The following is a 15,916-nucleotide window of genomic DNA, read 5'->3' as shown; positions in this document are numbered from 1 at the left end:
GCAATAGAGTTTTGCTCTTGTCACCCAGGCTCGAGTGCAATGGCGTGATCTCAGCTCATAGTAACCTCTGCCTCCCGGGTTCAAGCGATTTTCCTGCCTCAGCCTCCCGAGTAGCTGGGATTACAGGTGCGCACCACCATGCCCAGCTAATTTTTGTGTTTTTAGTAGAGATGGGATTTCACTGCGTTGGCCAGGCTGGTCTCGAATTCCTGACCTCAGGTGATCCTCCTGCCTTGGCCTCCCAAAGTGCTGGGATTACAGGTGTAAGACACCATGTCAGGCCTCTTTTAGTTATTTTTAAATGTGCAATTAAATTATTGTACCTTTAAAAATAACTAAAAGAGCATAACGGGTTGTTTGTAACACAAAGGATAAATATAGTCACCCTGGTGTGCTATCAAACAGTAGATCTTATGTATTCTAACCATTTTTTCTGTACCCATTAACCATCCACACCTCCCCCACCAACAACACACACATCCTTCCCAGCCTCTGTATTTCTTTATTTTTTAGAGTTTCTTCTAAAGTGATCTTATGGGTTAAACTAAAGACTTTAAGACTTTTGAGACTAAAGACTCAACTATGAGTCTGTGTGCTAATCATTTATTATGTTACTTACATGCTTTAAATGATTCATAATTTTACTTTTAAATTGTTGAAAGCAATATAACACTACAGAAAGGTTTAGGGAAAATACCGAATTTCCTTTCATTGTAACACAAACGATCATTTCTTTAAGATTCTTTTCAGTCTTTTCATGTGCATGCATTTATGTTCTGTCAGTCAGCAGTCAACAAATATTTGAGTGCTTGCTATATGGTAACCCCTGCTCTAAGTGTTAGAAATACAGCCATGAAAAGGACCAAATGCAGATATAACTTCAGGTGGTGATAAGTGATATGAAGAAAAATAATGCAGGATAAGGAGACAAAGAATGATGGGATGGGGTGCTATTTAGATGGGGGTGGAGGAAAGAAGTCTTCGATTTTGAGGCCATTTGAGCAGCAATCTGAATAAAATCAGCTTTGTTGAATGAAGGAATAAAGCCAGCCACTTAGGTATTTGTGGAAATAGCTTTCCAGGCAAAGGACTGTACATGCAAAGGCTTCAGATAGGAATGAGCCTAGAGTGCTTGAGAGAGAGTGAGGAAGTCAGGGATGCTGAAGCAGAATGGGAGACATGGAGAGGAAGGGGTAGTGGAAGACAACTCAAAGAGGCAGCTGGGGCCAGATTGGCGTCTTTTCCACAGTTGTCATAGCTTACAGATTCCTCCTGAGTTTATATGCAGCTGTGATCCTACTTCTGGAACATATATTGCTCAATTCCCACATTGCTACATGATGCTCATATGCATAATTTTCACAGTTGCATAATATTCCATTACATTCATATGTCTTAATTACTCCATGAGTTCCTTGTTTGTCCTTCAGTGAGTGTCTTTGGCTTTCCTTCTTTCCCATTCCCTGTTTCACCATATTTCAGCTATTTTTACAGTATAAATTTCCAGAACAGGGATTGCAAATTCAAGGGTTATGAAAATAAATATTGTCAAATCTCTCTCTAAGGTTATGTGTTATGTGCAATGTCATCAATATATTATCTATTAGATTAAAAGCTTTTTAAAAACATTTTAAGCATATGCAAAAATAGAATAAAGAATCCCCATGGTCACCTACCTTTAGTAATTATCAGTCAGGCATGGTGGTTCATGCCTGTAATCCCAGCGCTTTGGCAGGCTGAGGTGGGAGGATCGCTTAAGGCCAGTAGTTTAAGACCAGCCTGGGCAATATAGCAAGACTCCATCTTGGCCGGGCATGGTGGCTCATGCCTGTAATCCCAACTGGAGGCCGAGGCAGGCATATCATGAGGTCAGGAGATCAAGACCATCCTGGCTAATATGGTAAAACCCAATCTCTACTAAAAATATAAAAAAGTAGCCGGGTGTGGTGGCAGGTGCTTGTAATTCCAGCTACTTGAAGGCTGAGGCAGGAGAACCGCTTGAACTCAGGAGGAGGAGGTTGCAGTGAGCCGAGACTGCGCCACTGCGCCACTGCACTCCAGTCTGGGCGACAGAGCAAGACTCCATCTCAAAAAAAAAAAAAAAAAAAGACTCCATCTCTAGAAAATAGTTTAAAAATTAGCTGGGCATGGTAGTGCATGCCTATGGTCCTAGCTACTCTGGAGGCTGAGGTGGGAGGATCGCTTGAATCTTAGAGGTTGAAGCTGTGGTGAGCCATGATTGCACCACTGGACTCCACGCTGGGTGACAGAGCGAGACCCTCAGAAAAAAAAAAAAAAAAAAAAACAACCCATGGCCGATTTTCTTTCTTTCTTTCTTTTTGAGACAGAGTTTCGCACCGTCGCCCAGGCTGGAGTGCAGCAGTGTGATGTCGGCTCACTGCAACCTCTGCCTCTCAGGTTCAAGTGATTCTCCTGTCTCAGCCTCCCAAGTAGCTGGAATTACAGGCATGTGCCACCATGCCCGGCTAATTTTTTTGTATTTTTAATAGAGACGGGATTTCACCTTGTGGACCAGGCTGATCTCAAACTTCTGACCTTAGGTGATCTGCCTGCCTCAGCCTCCCAAAGTACTGGGATTACAGGCCTGGCCAGGAGCCACTGTGCCTAGCCAATTTTATATCATTTATACCTACCCTCCCTTCCATCAGATTGTTTGCCATCAAATGCCAAAAATAATACAGTTTTAGCAGCAAGTAGACTAAATGTATTTTAAGTATGTTTTTATAAGTAGGAAATTAAAGTCTGTCTTTAAAAGAAAACCATCTCTATCAGAAAATTGTTCATTTTTGTCGTAGAGTGTGATTTAGAGCATCAGGAAAGAGGTTAATGAATAAATGCAATCGTGATTAAATTAACAGTGCAAAACCAAGCCGGGGTCATCTCTGCTGTGCAACACTGACCACCCAAGCTTCTTGGTTCTTCATTTCTATTTCTCCCAAAATTCAATGGCTCCTGGAGTCACGTTAAGTCTGTCCCCAAATAGCTCTCCCACCTGGTTCTTCCTCTCCATTTCTCCTGCCTAGCTCTCATTGTCTCTTGCCTGGATGACAGCAATAGCTTCCTAACTGGTTTCTCTGCTTCTAGTCTTGCTCTCTTGCCAGTCTGTCCTCCACACTGCCATAGTGCTCCTTCTAAACCACAGATATGGTGGTGTCTCTCGCCTGCTTAAAATCCTTCACTGAGTTTCTCTCACCTATATTCCCAAGCATGGCCTTCAAGGTATTAGCGATCAGTTGGATATTGGATATCTCTTCATGACCTTTGCCTTCTCCCACCTCCCACCACAGCGTTGCCCTCATCCTCTATGTGTGGCCCTCTGATTTACTTATAATTCCCTGGACTGGCCACATTCTTCTCCCATCCCCAGCAAGTGGTTCTTTGTGGCTAGAAAGATGTTCCCTCGTGTCACCATCCTCCCCTGCACCCCTCCTTGACATATCCCTCCCTCATGTCCACCCACCTGGATGACTCCCACTCTTCCTTTAAGGTGCAATCCAGGCACCAGTTTCTCTTGGAAACTTCCCAAGACCCACCTCCCCGACCTAGAATCACCAGACTTGAGGTACTTATTGTCACTGAAGTGTGGAACCACACACCCCTGCGTGCCTCCACTTCTCTTCTATATGGTAACGGTGGCTTTCTTGCTGTCTCTTTCATTAAACAGGCAGCTCTTTGAAAACAGGAACTTGTTATCTTGGTTCCTGGTACAGTACCACCCATGTTACCAATGTGTAATAATGTTTTATGAGTGTCGAGGGTTTTGGTTGACAAACCTTGACAGATTTCAGTCGGAAAGGAACTTAGTGAGAGCTCTAAGAACCAAGAGCTTTGTTCAGAGCTAACACAGCTAGGAACAGGCCTCAATCTCCAGAGCCGCTCCTGCGTGATTACTAATGCGCCCCCCATGGGTGCCTCCCGCCGCACTCCAGCCTAGCTGCAGCAGCCCTGACTCACCTGTTCTACACACTGAGCTGTGACATAAGGTATCCTGTGAAGAGAAGGTTTCATATATTTTTTTCTTTTCTTTTTTTTTTTTTGAGATAGAACCTTACTCTGTCACCCAGGCTGGAGTACAGTGGCACAATCTTGGCTCACTGCAACCTCCGCCTCCTGGGTTCAAGAGATTCTTGTGGCTCAGCCTCCCTACTAGGTGGGACTACAGGCGCCCGCCACTACACTTGGCTGATTTGGTTTCATAGGTTTTTTGTTTTTTGTTTTTTTTTGTGTGTGTGTGTGTTTTGTTTTGTTTTGTTTTTGAGATGGAGTCTTGCTCTGTCGCCCAGGCTGGAGTGCAGTGGAACGATCTTGGCTCACTGCAACCTCTGCCTCCCGGGTTCAAGCAATTCTCCTGCCTCAGCCTCCCAAGTAGCTGGGATTACAGGTGCATGCCAGTACGCCTGGCAAATTTTTGTATTTTTAGTAGAGACGGGGGTTCGCCATGTTGGCCAGGCTGGTTTTGAACTCCTGACCTCAGGTGATCCACCCGCCTTAGCCTTTCAAAGTGCTGGGATTACATGCATGAGTCACTGCGCCCGGCCGGTTTCACAGATTTTTTAAAAATTGAAATACGTGATCTGTGAGATGTCCAGGAGTCTCATATGTTAGTACTCACATTTATATTTAAGTGTTTTGATAAAGATTTATCAGGATGATTTATTTTGGTAACTGAGGAACTGTAAAACCAATATTCATTCATTCAATTGTTTGCTCATTCAACAAATACTTACCAAGTACCTCTCAGGTAAAAGGCCCTGCAGATTACCATGTGCATAGGAGGTTCCAGTAAGTTTAAATCATGATACTCTTGAGAAATGAGCCAGGCATTTCATAGATGAGTAAACCAAGGCTCAGAGAGGTTAAGTGACTTGTTCCTTGGACAGACCCGTGATTTGGACCAGGTCTTCTGACTGTACTGCCTACTCGTCAGTCACATCAAACATGACAGAGCACCCAGTGGGATGCGGACTGAGAAGAGATTTCTGCATCTGTCAGTTTGTAGGTTATTGTTGGTGACCTTTGAGAAACAATGTATTTGGATAGAGGAGTGTAGCAGCCAGAAGGTAGAGGGTTAGCTTGTAAATGCGGGGAAGGAGTTGGGCCGGCAAGTGGAAACCACTCTTTCCAAACATTTGACAGTAAAGGAAATGCTTGACAGAGCGGTGTCTTGAGGAGAAAACAGAAGAGTGGGTTTGGTGGGGCTGGAACTTGAGGATGATTGTAGGTCGAGATAAAAAGCTTAAAAACAAAAGAGAGACAGCAATAAGATGCAATGCAGAGAAATTTGTTTAAATACAAAAATAAAACACACACACTATAGGCTTTGGAACAAACTATTCTGCGTTCAAATTCAGGCTCTGCTTCTTCCTAATTAATCGTGTCTCTAAGTTTCCAAATCTATGAAATGGTTTGTGGCTCGTTTAAACAAAATGTCCTGCACTTGCTGGCACCTGAGAGGCAGTTCCTCCCTGTCTCCCATCTGCAATTCTGCTCTGCCCTACCCAAAATTAAGGTTGCCAGAGAAAATACATGCAACAGTTGAGACATACAATAAAACAATTCCTTGTTGATTTAAAATTTAAATTTAACTGGGCATCCTGTTGTTGTTTTTCCTAAATCTGGCAACTCTACCCAAAATTAAATACCTTATATCCAATGTGCCATCAAAATGGAAGGTGAGGCCGGGCGCGGTGGCTCACGCTTGTAATCCCAGCACTTTGGGAGGCCGAGGCGGGCAGATCACGAGGTCAGGAAATCGAGACCACGGTGAAACCCCGTCTCTACTAAAAATACAAAAAAATTAGCCGGGCGTGGTGGCGGGCGCCTGTACTCCCAGCTACTCGGAGAGGCTGAGGCAGGAGAATGGCGTGAACCTGGGAGGCGGAGCTTGCAGTGAGCCGAGATTGCGCCACTGCACTCCAGCCTGGGCGACAGAGCGAGACTCCGTCCCCAAAAAAAAAAAAAAAAAAGGAAGGTGAGAGTGAAAGGTTAAATGGTGGATGCTGCTGCCTCCTACTGGTGAAATATGGTAACACCAAGCATCCCAACAAGGACGAGTATCCTACGTGTGGTTTTCTTAGACCAAACAGGAAGCCGCAAGACTGCTGTGGATTAGAGGTGTAGTTTTTATTATCCTGCTAATCATTTGGTCTAAATTTATTGCTACTGCAAACCTACTATCTTTTAATTTTCACTGGTACCAATGTATTTCTTCTTAGCTATGTGGTCTTATATCTTTTTGTCAGGGTTAATAAAATATTACTGCTCATTCCAGAACTTATTATTTCCTATTGGATTTCAATATACATAATCTATATGTTTAAAATTGTATATTTCACCTACAAAACCACTTTAAAATCACTGTCAGTACATGTATATTCATTTTTCCTTACAAAAGTATGATGTATTTTATGTATGTCTTAAATGCTGGCACCTGGCCAGCCATGGTGACTCACACCTGTAATCCCAGAACTCTGGGAGTCCGGGTGGGTGGATCACCTGAGGTCAGGAGTTCGAGACCAGCCTGGCCAACATGGCGAACCCCCGTCTCTACTAAAAATACAGAAATTAGCCGGGTGTGGTGGCAGGCACTTGTAGTCCCAGCTACTCAGGAGGCTGAGGCAGGAGAATTGCTTGAACCTGGGAGGTGGAGATTGCAGTGAGCTGAGACTGTGCCATTGCACTCTAACCTGGGTGACAGAGTGAGACTCCATCCCCGCCCCAAAAAAAAGAAAGAAAAAAGAAATGCTGGCACCTGCAAGTAGGCAAAGAACAAGTACATAATAGGTGCTCAATAAAATGATAGCTTTTTTTGTTATTATAGTGCTATCATTTTTTTTTTTTTGAGATGGAGTCTTGCTCTGTCGCCAGGCTGGAGTGCAGTGGCGCAATCTCAGCTTACTGCAATCTCTGCCTCCTGGGTTCGAGAGATTCCCCTGCCTCAGCCTCCTGAGTAGCTGGGACTACAGGCGGGCACCACCACACCCAGCTAATTTTTTGTATTTTAGTAGAGACGGCGTTTCACCATGTTGGCCAGGATGGTGTCGATCTCCTGACCTCATGATCCTCCCACCTCAGCCTCCCAAAGTGCTAGGATTACAGGTGTGAGGCACCGCTCCCAGCCACTATCATGTTATTATAGTGTTATTACAGAGGAAGCCGGTGAGGGTGCCACAATAGTCCCTAATAACAAGAAGGACAAATGAGGCTTTCCAAATGCACTTTTTGGCAGTAGTTGAGAAAAAGCAAAAGCTCTCGCAGGCTTAGTTTCTCTGGATTTGTGTTTGCCAATTGAATGGTCTAGGAACTGACCGGCAAGAATTCCACTCACTCCGTGTAGCCATTTGAAGCTCCTTGATGGTGATTTCAATGCTTTACCTTCTTCACCTGTTTGGTTTGAGGAGGCGAGTATCTCTGCTTCCTCCCTAGCAGTTGCATCCACCAAAGATATGTGTGCCCTTCAAGTAAGCAAGCATCTCAAAAGCAGGGCTGACAGGTTTACTTCTCACCCAGGAATGCAGCTCTGTCTTCATGCTGTGAAGCCCAGGTCAGGTCATGATAGAAAAGCCAGTGAGTTCCTCAGGCTCCTGAAGCAGTGTCTGGGCACCTGGTGGCAGGAACAGTGGTTAGTTAAGCTTTGTCCCTAGTGAATGGCTCTGCCTCTGAGTTGAGGTTTTTATAAAAGAGCAATTCAAAGTTATGCAGTCTTTTCACTTGTCTAATTGTGCTCGCTATGCATCTTTAATACATCCATCATTAACAGTGAATTCTTTTTTATGCTTATCACACAGCTAAGCCCCTCAGTTCAGAAATGGAATTGAGATCCAGTATGGAGAAAAATGATCAGTTCCTGCAGAAGCTGGGCAAAAAGGCTGTCAACAGGTGTCTAGATTTGAATAACCGTGGATTAACAACAGCGGACATGAAAGAAATGGGTCTGTATGCAGTAGACTTTGCATAGAGGAAGATAGGGCCTTTCCATTGAGATGAGCAGATAAAACATACTCAGCTGCCCACCTAGTAACCCCAAGTCTGCTGAGTGGTCCTAGACAATTTGCAGAAATAGCATTGCTATTTTTTTTTTTTTTTTTGAGACAGAGTCTCGCTCTATTACCCAGGCTGGAGTGCAGTGGTGCATCTCAGCTCACTGCAAACTCTGCCTCCCAGGTTCATGCCATTCTTCTGCCTCAGCCTCCAGAGTAGCCTTTTTTTTTTTTTTTTTTTAAAAAAAGAAAGGCCAGGCGCGGTGGCTCACGCCTGTAATCCCAGCACTTTGAGAGGCCGAGGCGGGTGAATCACGGGGTTAGGAGTTCAAGACCAGCCTGGCCAAGATGGTGAAACCCTGTCACTACTAAAAATACAAAAATTAGCCAGGTGTGGTGGCGGGTGCCTGTAATCCCAGCTATTCGGGAGGCTGAGGCAGAGAATTGCTTGAACCTGGGAGGCGGCAGTTGCAGTGAGCCAAGATCGTGCCACTGCACTCCAGCCTGGCGACAGATCGAGACTCCGTCTCAAAAAAAAAAAAAATAAGGAAAAGGAAAACAAGTTAATTGATCCTTCCTCAAGTTTTGAAGACTTCAGCTGAGTTTAGGAAAAGAGGCTGTATGAAATCTTACAGACACACCCCTGCATTTTCAGACTGCAGTTATTTGGCAGAAATAGAAAACATCCCAATAAATAGAAATGTAAACATCACAATTTCTCCAATTGTACAGCTGAGGGCTCCCTGCTTTGCCAAAAGTCAGCATGTCCACCCCTGTCTATTCTCTTACAGTGTAAAACTATGTCCTGTGTATGTAGGCATTGCATTTTATTTACTACAAATCACAAGTCACATACACATATCTGTATTTTCTTCTGTTCACTTCTAGTTGCCTTGCTGCCTTTTCTCCCAGACTTGGAAGAACTGGATATCTCCTGGAATGATTTTGTAGGTGGAACCCTCCATTCCATTACTCAGCAAATGCATCTGGTCAGCAAGTTAAAAATCTTGAGGCTGGGTAGCTGCAGACTTACCACTGACGATGTTCAAGCACTGGGTATGATGAATGCATTTCTTAAAAGATGGATTTGGCCGGGCGCCGTGGCTCACGCCTATAATCCTAACACTTTGGGAGGCTGAGGCCGGCGGATTGCCTGAGCTCAGAAGTTCTAGAACAGCCTGGGCAACATGGTGAAACCCTGTCTCTACTAAAATACAAAAAGTTAGCCGGGTGTGGTGGTGGGCACCTGTAATCCCAGCTACTCGGGAAGCTGAGGCAGGATGATTGCTTGAACTGGGGAGGCGGAAGTTGCAGTGAGCCGAGATCGTGCCACTACACGCCAGCCTAGGTGACAGAGCGAGACCCCATCTCCAAAAAAAAAAAGAAGATGGATTCACTCTATGCACCTTTGCAAGCTGAATCCTCAAGGGCAAACTATCTCTGTTGCCTGCTCCATTGGGCATCATGGTCAAGGGCACTATGCTGTATTGGGCACTTGTATAACTGCTAAAAAGCTATGTAAGCCTGTGTCTTGCTCTGTGGATAGAGAAAAGAACAAGGCTGACCAGGTCCCTGCTTTCATGGAGTTTATTTATTTTTTTATTTTTATTTTTATTTTTTTGAGATGGAGGCTCACTCTGTTGCTCAGGCTGGAGTGCAGTGGTGCAGTCTCGGCCCGCTGCAATCTGTGCCTTCCCAGGTTCAAGCAATTCTCCTGCCTCAGCCTTCCAAGTAGCTGGGATTACAGGTGTGAACCATCACACCCGGCTAATTTTTGTATTTTTAGTAGAGATTGGGGTTTCACCATTTGGCCAGGCTGGTCTCAAACGCCTGACCTCAGGGAATCCACCCGCCTCGGTCTCCCAAAGTGCTGAGACTATAGGCATGAGCCACCATGTCCAGCCTCATGTAGTTTAAATGGAGGTTACTGTAAAACATGCTCTCACTGGGTCTCAGTTACTTCATGTGTAAAATAGAGGAGTTAGAGTAGACAAGAATTAAGTTCTTTTACAATTCCAAAAGAATACTTCTGTCTTCTATTTTCCCACCCACATTTTGAAAAATTAAACAAAACAAGATTTTTAAGTTAACAGCTTAACTAGAATTAGAACCTCCATTAAGTTAGTTTATATATGGAACATAGGATTAAATTTGTACGAAGTCATTCTACTTATCCAACTGCTGTACTAAAATGCTTGCTGGTTTATTGGATGTCTTTGATACTTTTTATTCTTCTTTTGATGTAAAGTTTCTTATTTTCATGACTTATTTTAATTGTTTACATCTATTTAAAGATTTCTGTAAAAACAACACATTTTATGCCAAATATCTCTGCTTGTCAGTCCCTTCCTGGAAATGGGGGCAGCTGACATCCCCCAGCTCATGCTTCCTGTAGCTGAGGAGAAACATTACACATCTCAGGTTGGCCAGATCCTACTTCAAATCCTAGTGTCCACCCCCCTGGCCTTTTTTTTTTTTTTGAGATGGTCTTTCATTCTGGTCACCCAGGCTGGAGTGTAGTGGTGCAATCTTGGCTCACTGAAATCTTTGCCTTCCACGTTCAAGTGATTCTCCTGCCTCAGCCTCCCAAGTAGCTGGGATTATAGGCGTGCACCACCAAGCCCGGCTAATTTTTTTGTATTTGTAGTAGAGACAGGGTTTCACTGTGCTGGCCAGGCTGGTTTTGAACTCCTGACTTCAAGTGATCTGCCCGCCTTGGCCTCCCCAAGTGCTAGGATTACAGGCGTAAGCCACCATGCCCAGCCCTTAGTGCCACCTTTAACTAGCTTTGTGAACATGAACAAATAATTTAACTTTTCTGAGCCTCTGTTTTCTTATATCTGAAATAGGGATAACCTCCCTCTCAAAAAATTGTTGCAAGGATTAAACAATTTCTGTAAAGTACCTACTACATGCCTGGTGCATAATAGGTGCTCAATAACTCATAGTCCTTCTTTCTCCCTTCTGTCATCTAAAACCACTTTTCTATGGGTTTACATGATCAGTTTAGCCCCATATTACGCAGCTGGTTATCGTGCAGCGGACTCACAATTTTAACATACCATTACTCAGGTGTGAAAAGACAACTTTCTTATTTTCTGTGATTAACCTGATCTTTTTCCTGATCCTCCATCCTTAGAAAACAAGAAAATGAAATTTCTGCCCTGGGACCTGTTCCAAACTTATCTGGTTGAGGAGGGAGTCTGCACTGTTGTTGTTCTGATGTTTGTGCCCTTTTTCCTCTCCCAGAGTTATTTCTTCTCTGGAAGGACTTCTGCATCCTCTCCCATCAAGAGGGGCTTACCTATCACCCATACTCTATCTTCTTCACTCAGCCTTAATGCAGATGGGGTATACGGAAAATAAATGGCTTCTTGATAAAAGAACATAAATCAGGAGTCATTTCAAAATTGTTACACCCATTATAATAGTTTAGTACCAAGTGGCAAATGCATGGCAGTCCAGTACCATGACCACTGCAGACATAACTAATCAATCATGAGCTCTTTCTCCCTGATCCTGGGGAACACCTCAGGGCTATAGAAAGTCACCCACAATTGACTGGTAATAGCACAAAAAATGATACCTGTTCATTGCTGGCTTAAGATGCTATAACTCCTGGAGAATATGCATTTTAGCATGGGATTCCTGGACTTCTAAAACCTTAATCCATGGAATGAATAAACAATGGTAGAAGTTCAAACCCAGGGACAGGTAGTAAAGAGGGTTCTAGATCAGGGGACTTGCCAGATGCTTAATTGTTTGCACATTGAGAAAGTACATTTTCCACGTGTGTGTCTACCCCCAAGGCAGTGAAAATCATTCCTAAGGGCGGATCTGTCTGGTCACTTCTCCTATTCTCTCCCAGCCTCCACTCTGCAGCCCTGGGAGCTTTCCTGTGTGTAATGGTTTCAGAAATGTTGGTTTTCATCCCTGTTTCACTGCACCCTCGTTTACCCCTTAAGGCAGCACGGCTGTTATAAGCTTCTAGTGCCCGATGCTCTATTATTAGTTTCTCTCTGTAGTGGTCAGCTCAGGTTGCATGTGATATTCCTCATATATATATATATGTATATATGTATGTATGTATATGTGTGTGTATATATGTATATGTGTATATATATACGTGTGTGTGTGTGTATGTGTGTATGTATATATATATATATATATATATAGGCATGTGATATTCTTGACATTGGAGAGAGCTTTACCTCTGTGGTGGCCAGTTATCTGCTTTGCCTCATTTCTATCCTTGGTCAAACTTCTCAGAAATACTGATCCCAGAGAGGAGGGCTAAGGGAAAGCAGATGAACCACCACCAAAGCAGCTTCCTAAAACCACCCTACCAATAGGTGGATTTTTCTACAACAACAATTGTTGAGCTCATACGCATGGCTTCGGAATTTTGGAGGGATTAGAATGACTGTGCTTGTAAATCTAGAGAAGCATGCCCTGCTATGAAGGAACTGGGTTCTTTCCTTCTCTCTGTTCCTCGGTGCCAAACAGGACAGTACCTGGCCCAGTTTCCACACTCCATTGATCATGGTTGTGCTGATTCTGAAATGAATTCCCTGCTTTTCTGACTAGTGACCAACAGAATTTTTGGGCCATTTGCTAACAGGAGAAGCACTTGAGATGATTCCTGAACTTGAAGAGCTAAATTTGTCTTGGAACAGTAAAGTGGGAGGAAATTTGCCTCTGATCCTTCAGAAGTTCCAAAAAGGGAGCAAGATACAAATGATTGAGCTTGTGGATTGCTCCCTCACGTCAGAAGATGGGACATTTCTGGGTAAGTGGAATTTGAAGAGAAAAAAAAAGTGAAGATGCCCACTGGATAGCTTGGGAATCTAAGTTTGCTGTGTTTTGTCTTATCCTGAATTTAAAGAAGGTATGTAGGAGGGGAGTGGAGTTTTACGTCACTATATCCCCAGGTGACGTAAAACTCCACTCCCCTCCTACATACGCTTCTTATTTGGATTTCTTTCCTTCTAGGTCAACTTCTACCTATGCTGCAAAGTCTTGAAGTACTTGATCTTTCCATTAACCTTGACATTGTTGGCAGTCTGAACAGTATTGCTCAGGGATTAAAAAGCACCTCAAATCTGAAAGTACTGAAGTTACATTCATGTGGATTATCACAAAAGAGTGTCAAAATATTGGGTGAGTTAACAATGGCTGGATTTAAGATTACATGTATAAATATATATGCTATACATATAAATATATATATTGAAAAGTTACTAGGAAATATAGCAAAATATAAACAGTGGTTGTGCTGGGGAATAAGATTATGGTTAATTGAAATCTCCTTTAGGCTGAGCGCAGTGGCTTACATCTGTAATCCCAGCACTCTGGGAGGCTGAGGAAGGCAGATCACTTGAGATCAGGAGTTTGAGACCAGCCTGGCCAACACTGGTGAAACCCTATCTCTACTAAAAATATAAAAATTAGTTGGGCGTGATGGCACGTGTGCCTGTAATCCCAGCTACTTGGGAGGCTGAGGCAGGAGAAATCGCTTGAACTCAGGAGGCGAGGTTGCAGTGAGCCGATATGGATGACAGAAGAGACCCCATCTCAAAAAAAAAAAAATCTTTTTTACATTTTATTTATTTTCTAAATATTTTACAGAGAACATACGCTTTCATGATTATAAAAATAAGCCTTTAATATGACTGACTCTGAAAAGGCCAGTATATTTTAGGTTGAGATAAACACTGGGAAAAATAAAGTTTCTTTGCTGCTAGAACTACTAGGTTTTCTCTTTTGAAAGTGTCAGCATTATTTTATGCTCAGTAGTAGGAAGGAATCGGTACTGATAAAAAGAATGGCTTCGATGGCATCCGCAGTTAAAACTTACTCCCCTGTATATACTATCCATATTAATGGAGAATAGGAAATGATACTGTGTTTCCCCTTCAACTTACAGAACCTGTAATATTCACCGGCAGCTTGAATAAGTCTAAAAATCTATGTAAACTCCAGTGCTCAAGTGTAATAGGAGAGGATACTCAAGTGTAGTTGCAGGATTCATGTGAAAACCCTTGGCAATGTATGCAGATCTTAGGGAGCGTGTGTGTGAAATCATGGTCAGGTCCACAGAGGGCCAGATGGTAGGAAGTCTACACTTATTCCTCCTTTTGTCTTTTGTGAACACAGTGTGTTCCCTCAGCCTCCCTTACTGCACCACAGCCCTACCCCTGTTCCACACCTTCTTACCACCTTGCAATATGTCAGAATGGTAGTAGAGATGGGGTTTCACCATCTTGACCAGGCTGGTCTTGAACTCCTGACCCCGTGATCCACCCTCTCAGCCTCCCAAAGATTACAGATGGGAGTCATCACGCCCAGCCTGGTTTTTCTTTTTTTAAGAGATGGATCTCACTGTGCTGCACAGGCTGGACTCGAACTCCAGGCCTCGAGCAATCCTCCCGCCTTGGTCTCCCAAGCAGCTGGGACTATAGGTACATCACTGTGTCCAGCTATCAGAATGAGATTCTGACTTTCTTTGTAGATGCTGCTTTTAGGTATTTGGGTGAGCTGAGGAAATTAGATCTTTCCTGCAATAAGGATCTAAGTGGAGGTTTTGAAGACTTGCCGGCTCAGTTGGTCATGCTAAAGCATCTGCAAGTCCTAGATCTTCACCAGTGCTCACTAACAGCAGATGACGTGATGTCACTGGGTAAGTATATATTGCAGAGCAAAGGAAAGACTTTTGGAAACTTGGCCTATATTTGGAAACTTGGAAATTTTAATATGTACACTTAAATTTACTTCTTATGAAGTTATTGGAAAGATCAATTCATAAAAGTTCTGTGAATGCCCCAACGTAGTACTTGGCATGTATTAAATGCCCAGTAAATGTTAGTGAATCTCAGTTCCACCTATACATGTCTGCAAATGATAGATTTGGCACTTAGGGAAAATTTTGAATTTATGTTGCTGTTTAGAAATGAATCTCTTAGTGTCACAAAGTTGATTACAAACAGGTTACATACCTGTAACCAAATGCCAACACAAAGGGTATTGAGGCTTTCTGAATAACAAGTGAAGTCAAGCCACTCAGATACAAACGAAGTTACAGAAAAAGAGTCAGCGGGGTGGTGCGTCATGGCTGTACGTTACTGCTTTGGGCAACTACACTTATTTTCCTACTGCAAACATAGTTCTGTAATTACAACATGTCCTATATAAATGCAATTTCCCATAACAAACAGAGCAAACGTAGCCTTGAGATTAAGGGCTTTATCCCATCTGTGGCCACAATAAGCCTTCAATGTACATCCAGAATCTGACCGTGGCTCACCATGTAGACCTCCACTACCCTGGTCCAGGCCACAGTTATCTCATGCTTAGATTATTGCAAGAGCCCAAATGGCCTCCCTGTCCTCTGTCACTCTGACTTCATTCACTCCCCCTCCTCCTCACTGACTCCACCCTGGCCCCTGCCCTTGCTGATTCTCAGACATGCCAGGCATGCTCTGGCCTCGGGCCCTTTGCCAATGCTCTCTCTCTAGGTCATGGGCAATTCCAGGCTAGCGGTGTCTCGTTTAGCATCTCCCCACTGCTCAAGCACAGGCACCTGCACGTGGTTGGCACCAAGTAAATGCATGTTGAATATGTGAATGAATGAATGAATGAGTGTACGATGAGAATAAAAGTTAAGTTTTTGGTTGTTTATAGTACAATTTGGGGAGGAAGACCGTAAAATATGTTTCTAGGTCTAACACATCTATCTTTTTAAACCTGCTAAATTATCTTTCAGACTCTTATCTCTCAATTTGGGAAAATGGGAAGAGTTCAAGGCTTTCATGAAGATTTTAAAATGACAAAATAATCCCTTTTTGAGCTTTGCATGGAGCATTATGGGTTCTTACCATCCCCTTTACTTATCATAGCCTGAGCGTCATACCTAGAAA

General features: G+C 43.3%; 1 protein-coding gene across 1 annotated transcript in view; it reads left to right on the top strand.

Annotated features, from left to right (window-relative positions):
- LRRC31 (leucine rich repeat containing 31) overlaps window positions 1–15,916 on the top strand; it is a 117,254-nt gene that overhangs the window by 87,696 nt on the left and 13,642 nt on the right. The window contains exons 3-7 of the mRNA XM_032172273.2: window positions 7,809–7,952; window positions 8,889–9,056; window positions 12,622–12,789; window positions 12,993–13,160; window positions 14,512–14,679. Of these exons, the coding sequence (XP_032028164.1) occupies window positions 7,809–7,952; window positions 8,889–9,056; window positions 12,622–12,789; window positions 12,993–13,160; window positions 14,512–14,679 (816 nt within the window). The remainder of the gene's footprint in view (window positions 1–7,808; window positions 7,953–8,888; window positions 9,057–12,621; window positions 12,790–12,992; window positions 13,161–14,511; window positions 14,680–15,916) is intronic.

Source organism: Hylobates moloch, unplaced genomic scaffold (assembly GCF_009828535.3).
Source record: "Hylobates moloch isolate HMO894 unplaced genomic scaffold, HMol_V3 SCAFFOLD_13, whole genome shotgun sequence".
Classification (NCBI taxonomy): domain Eukaryota; kingdom Metazoa; phylum Chordata; class Mammalia; order Primates; family Hylobatidae; genus Hylobates; species Hylobates moloch.
Note: the sequence above shows the minus strand (reverse complement) of the source record. Positions and strands in the feature narration are given on the sequence as shown.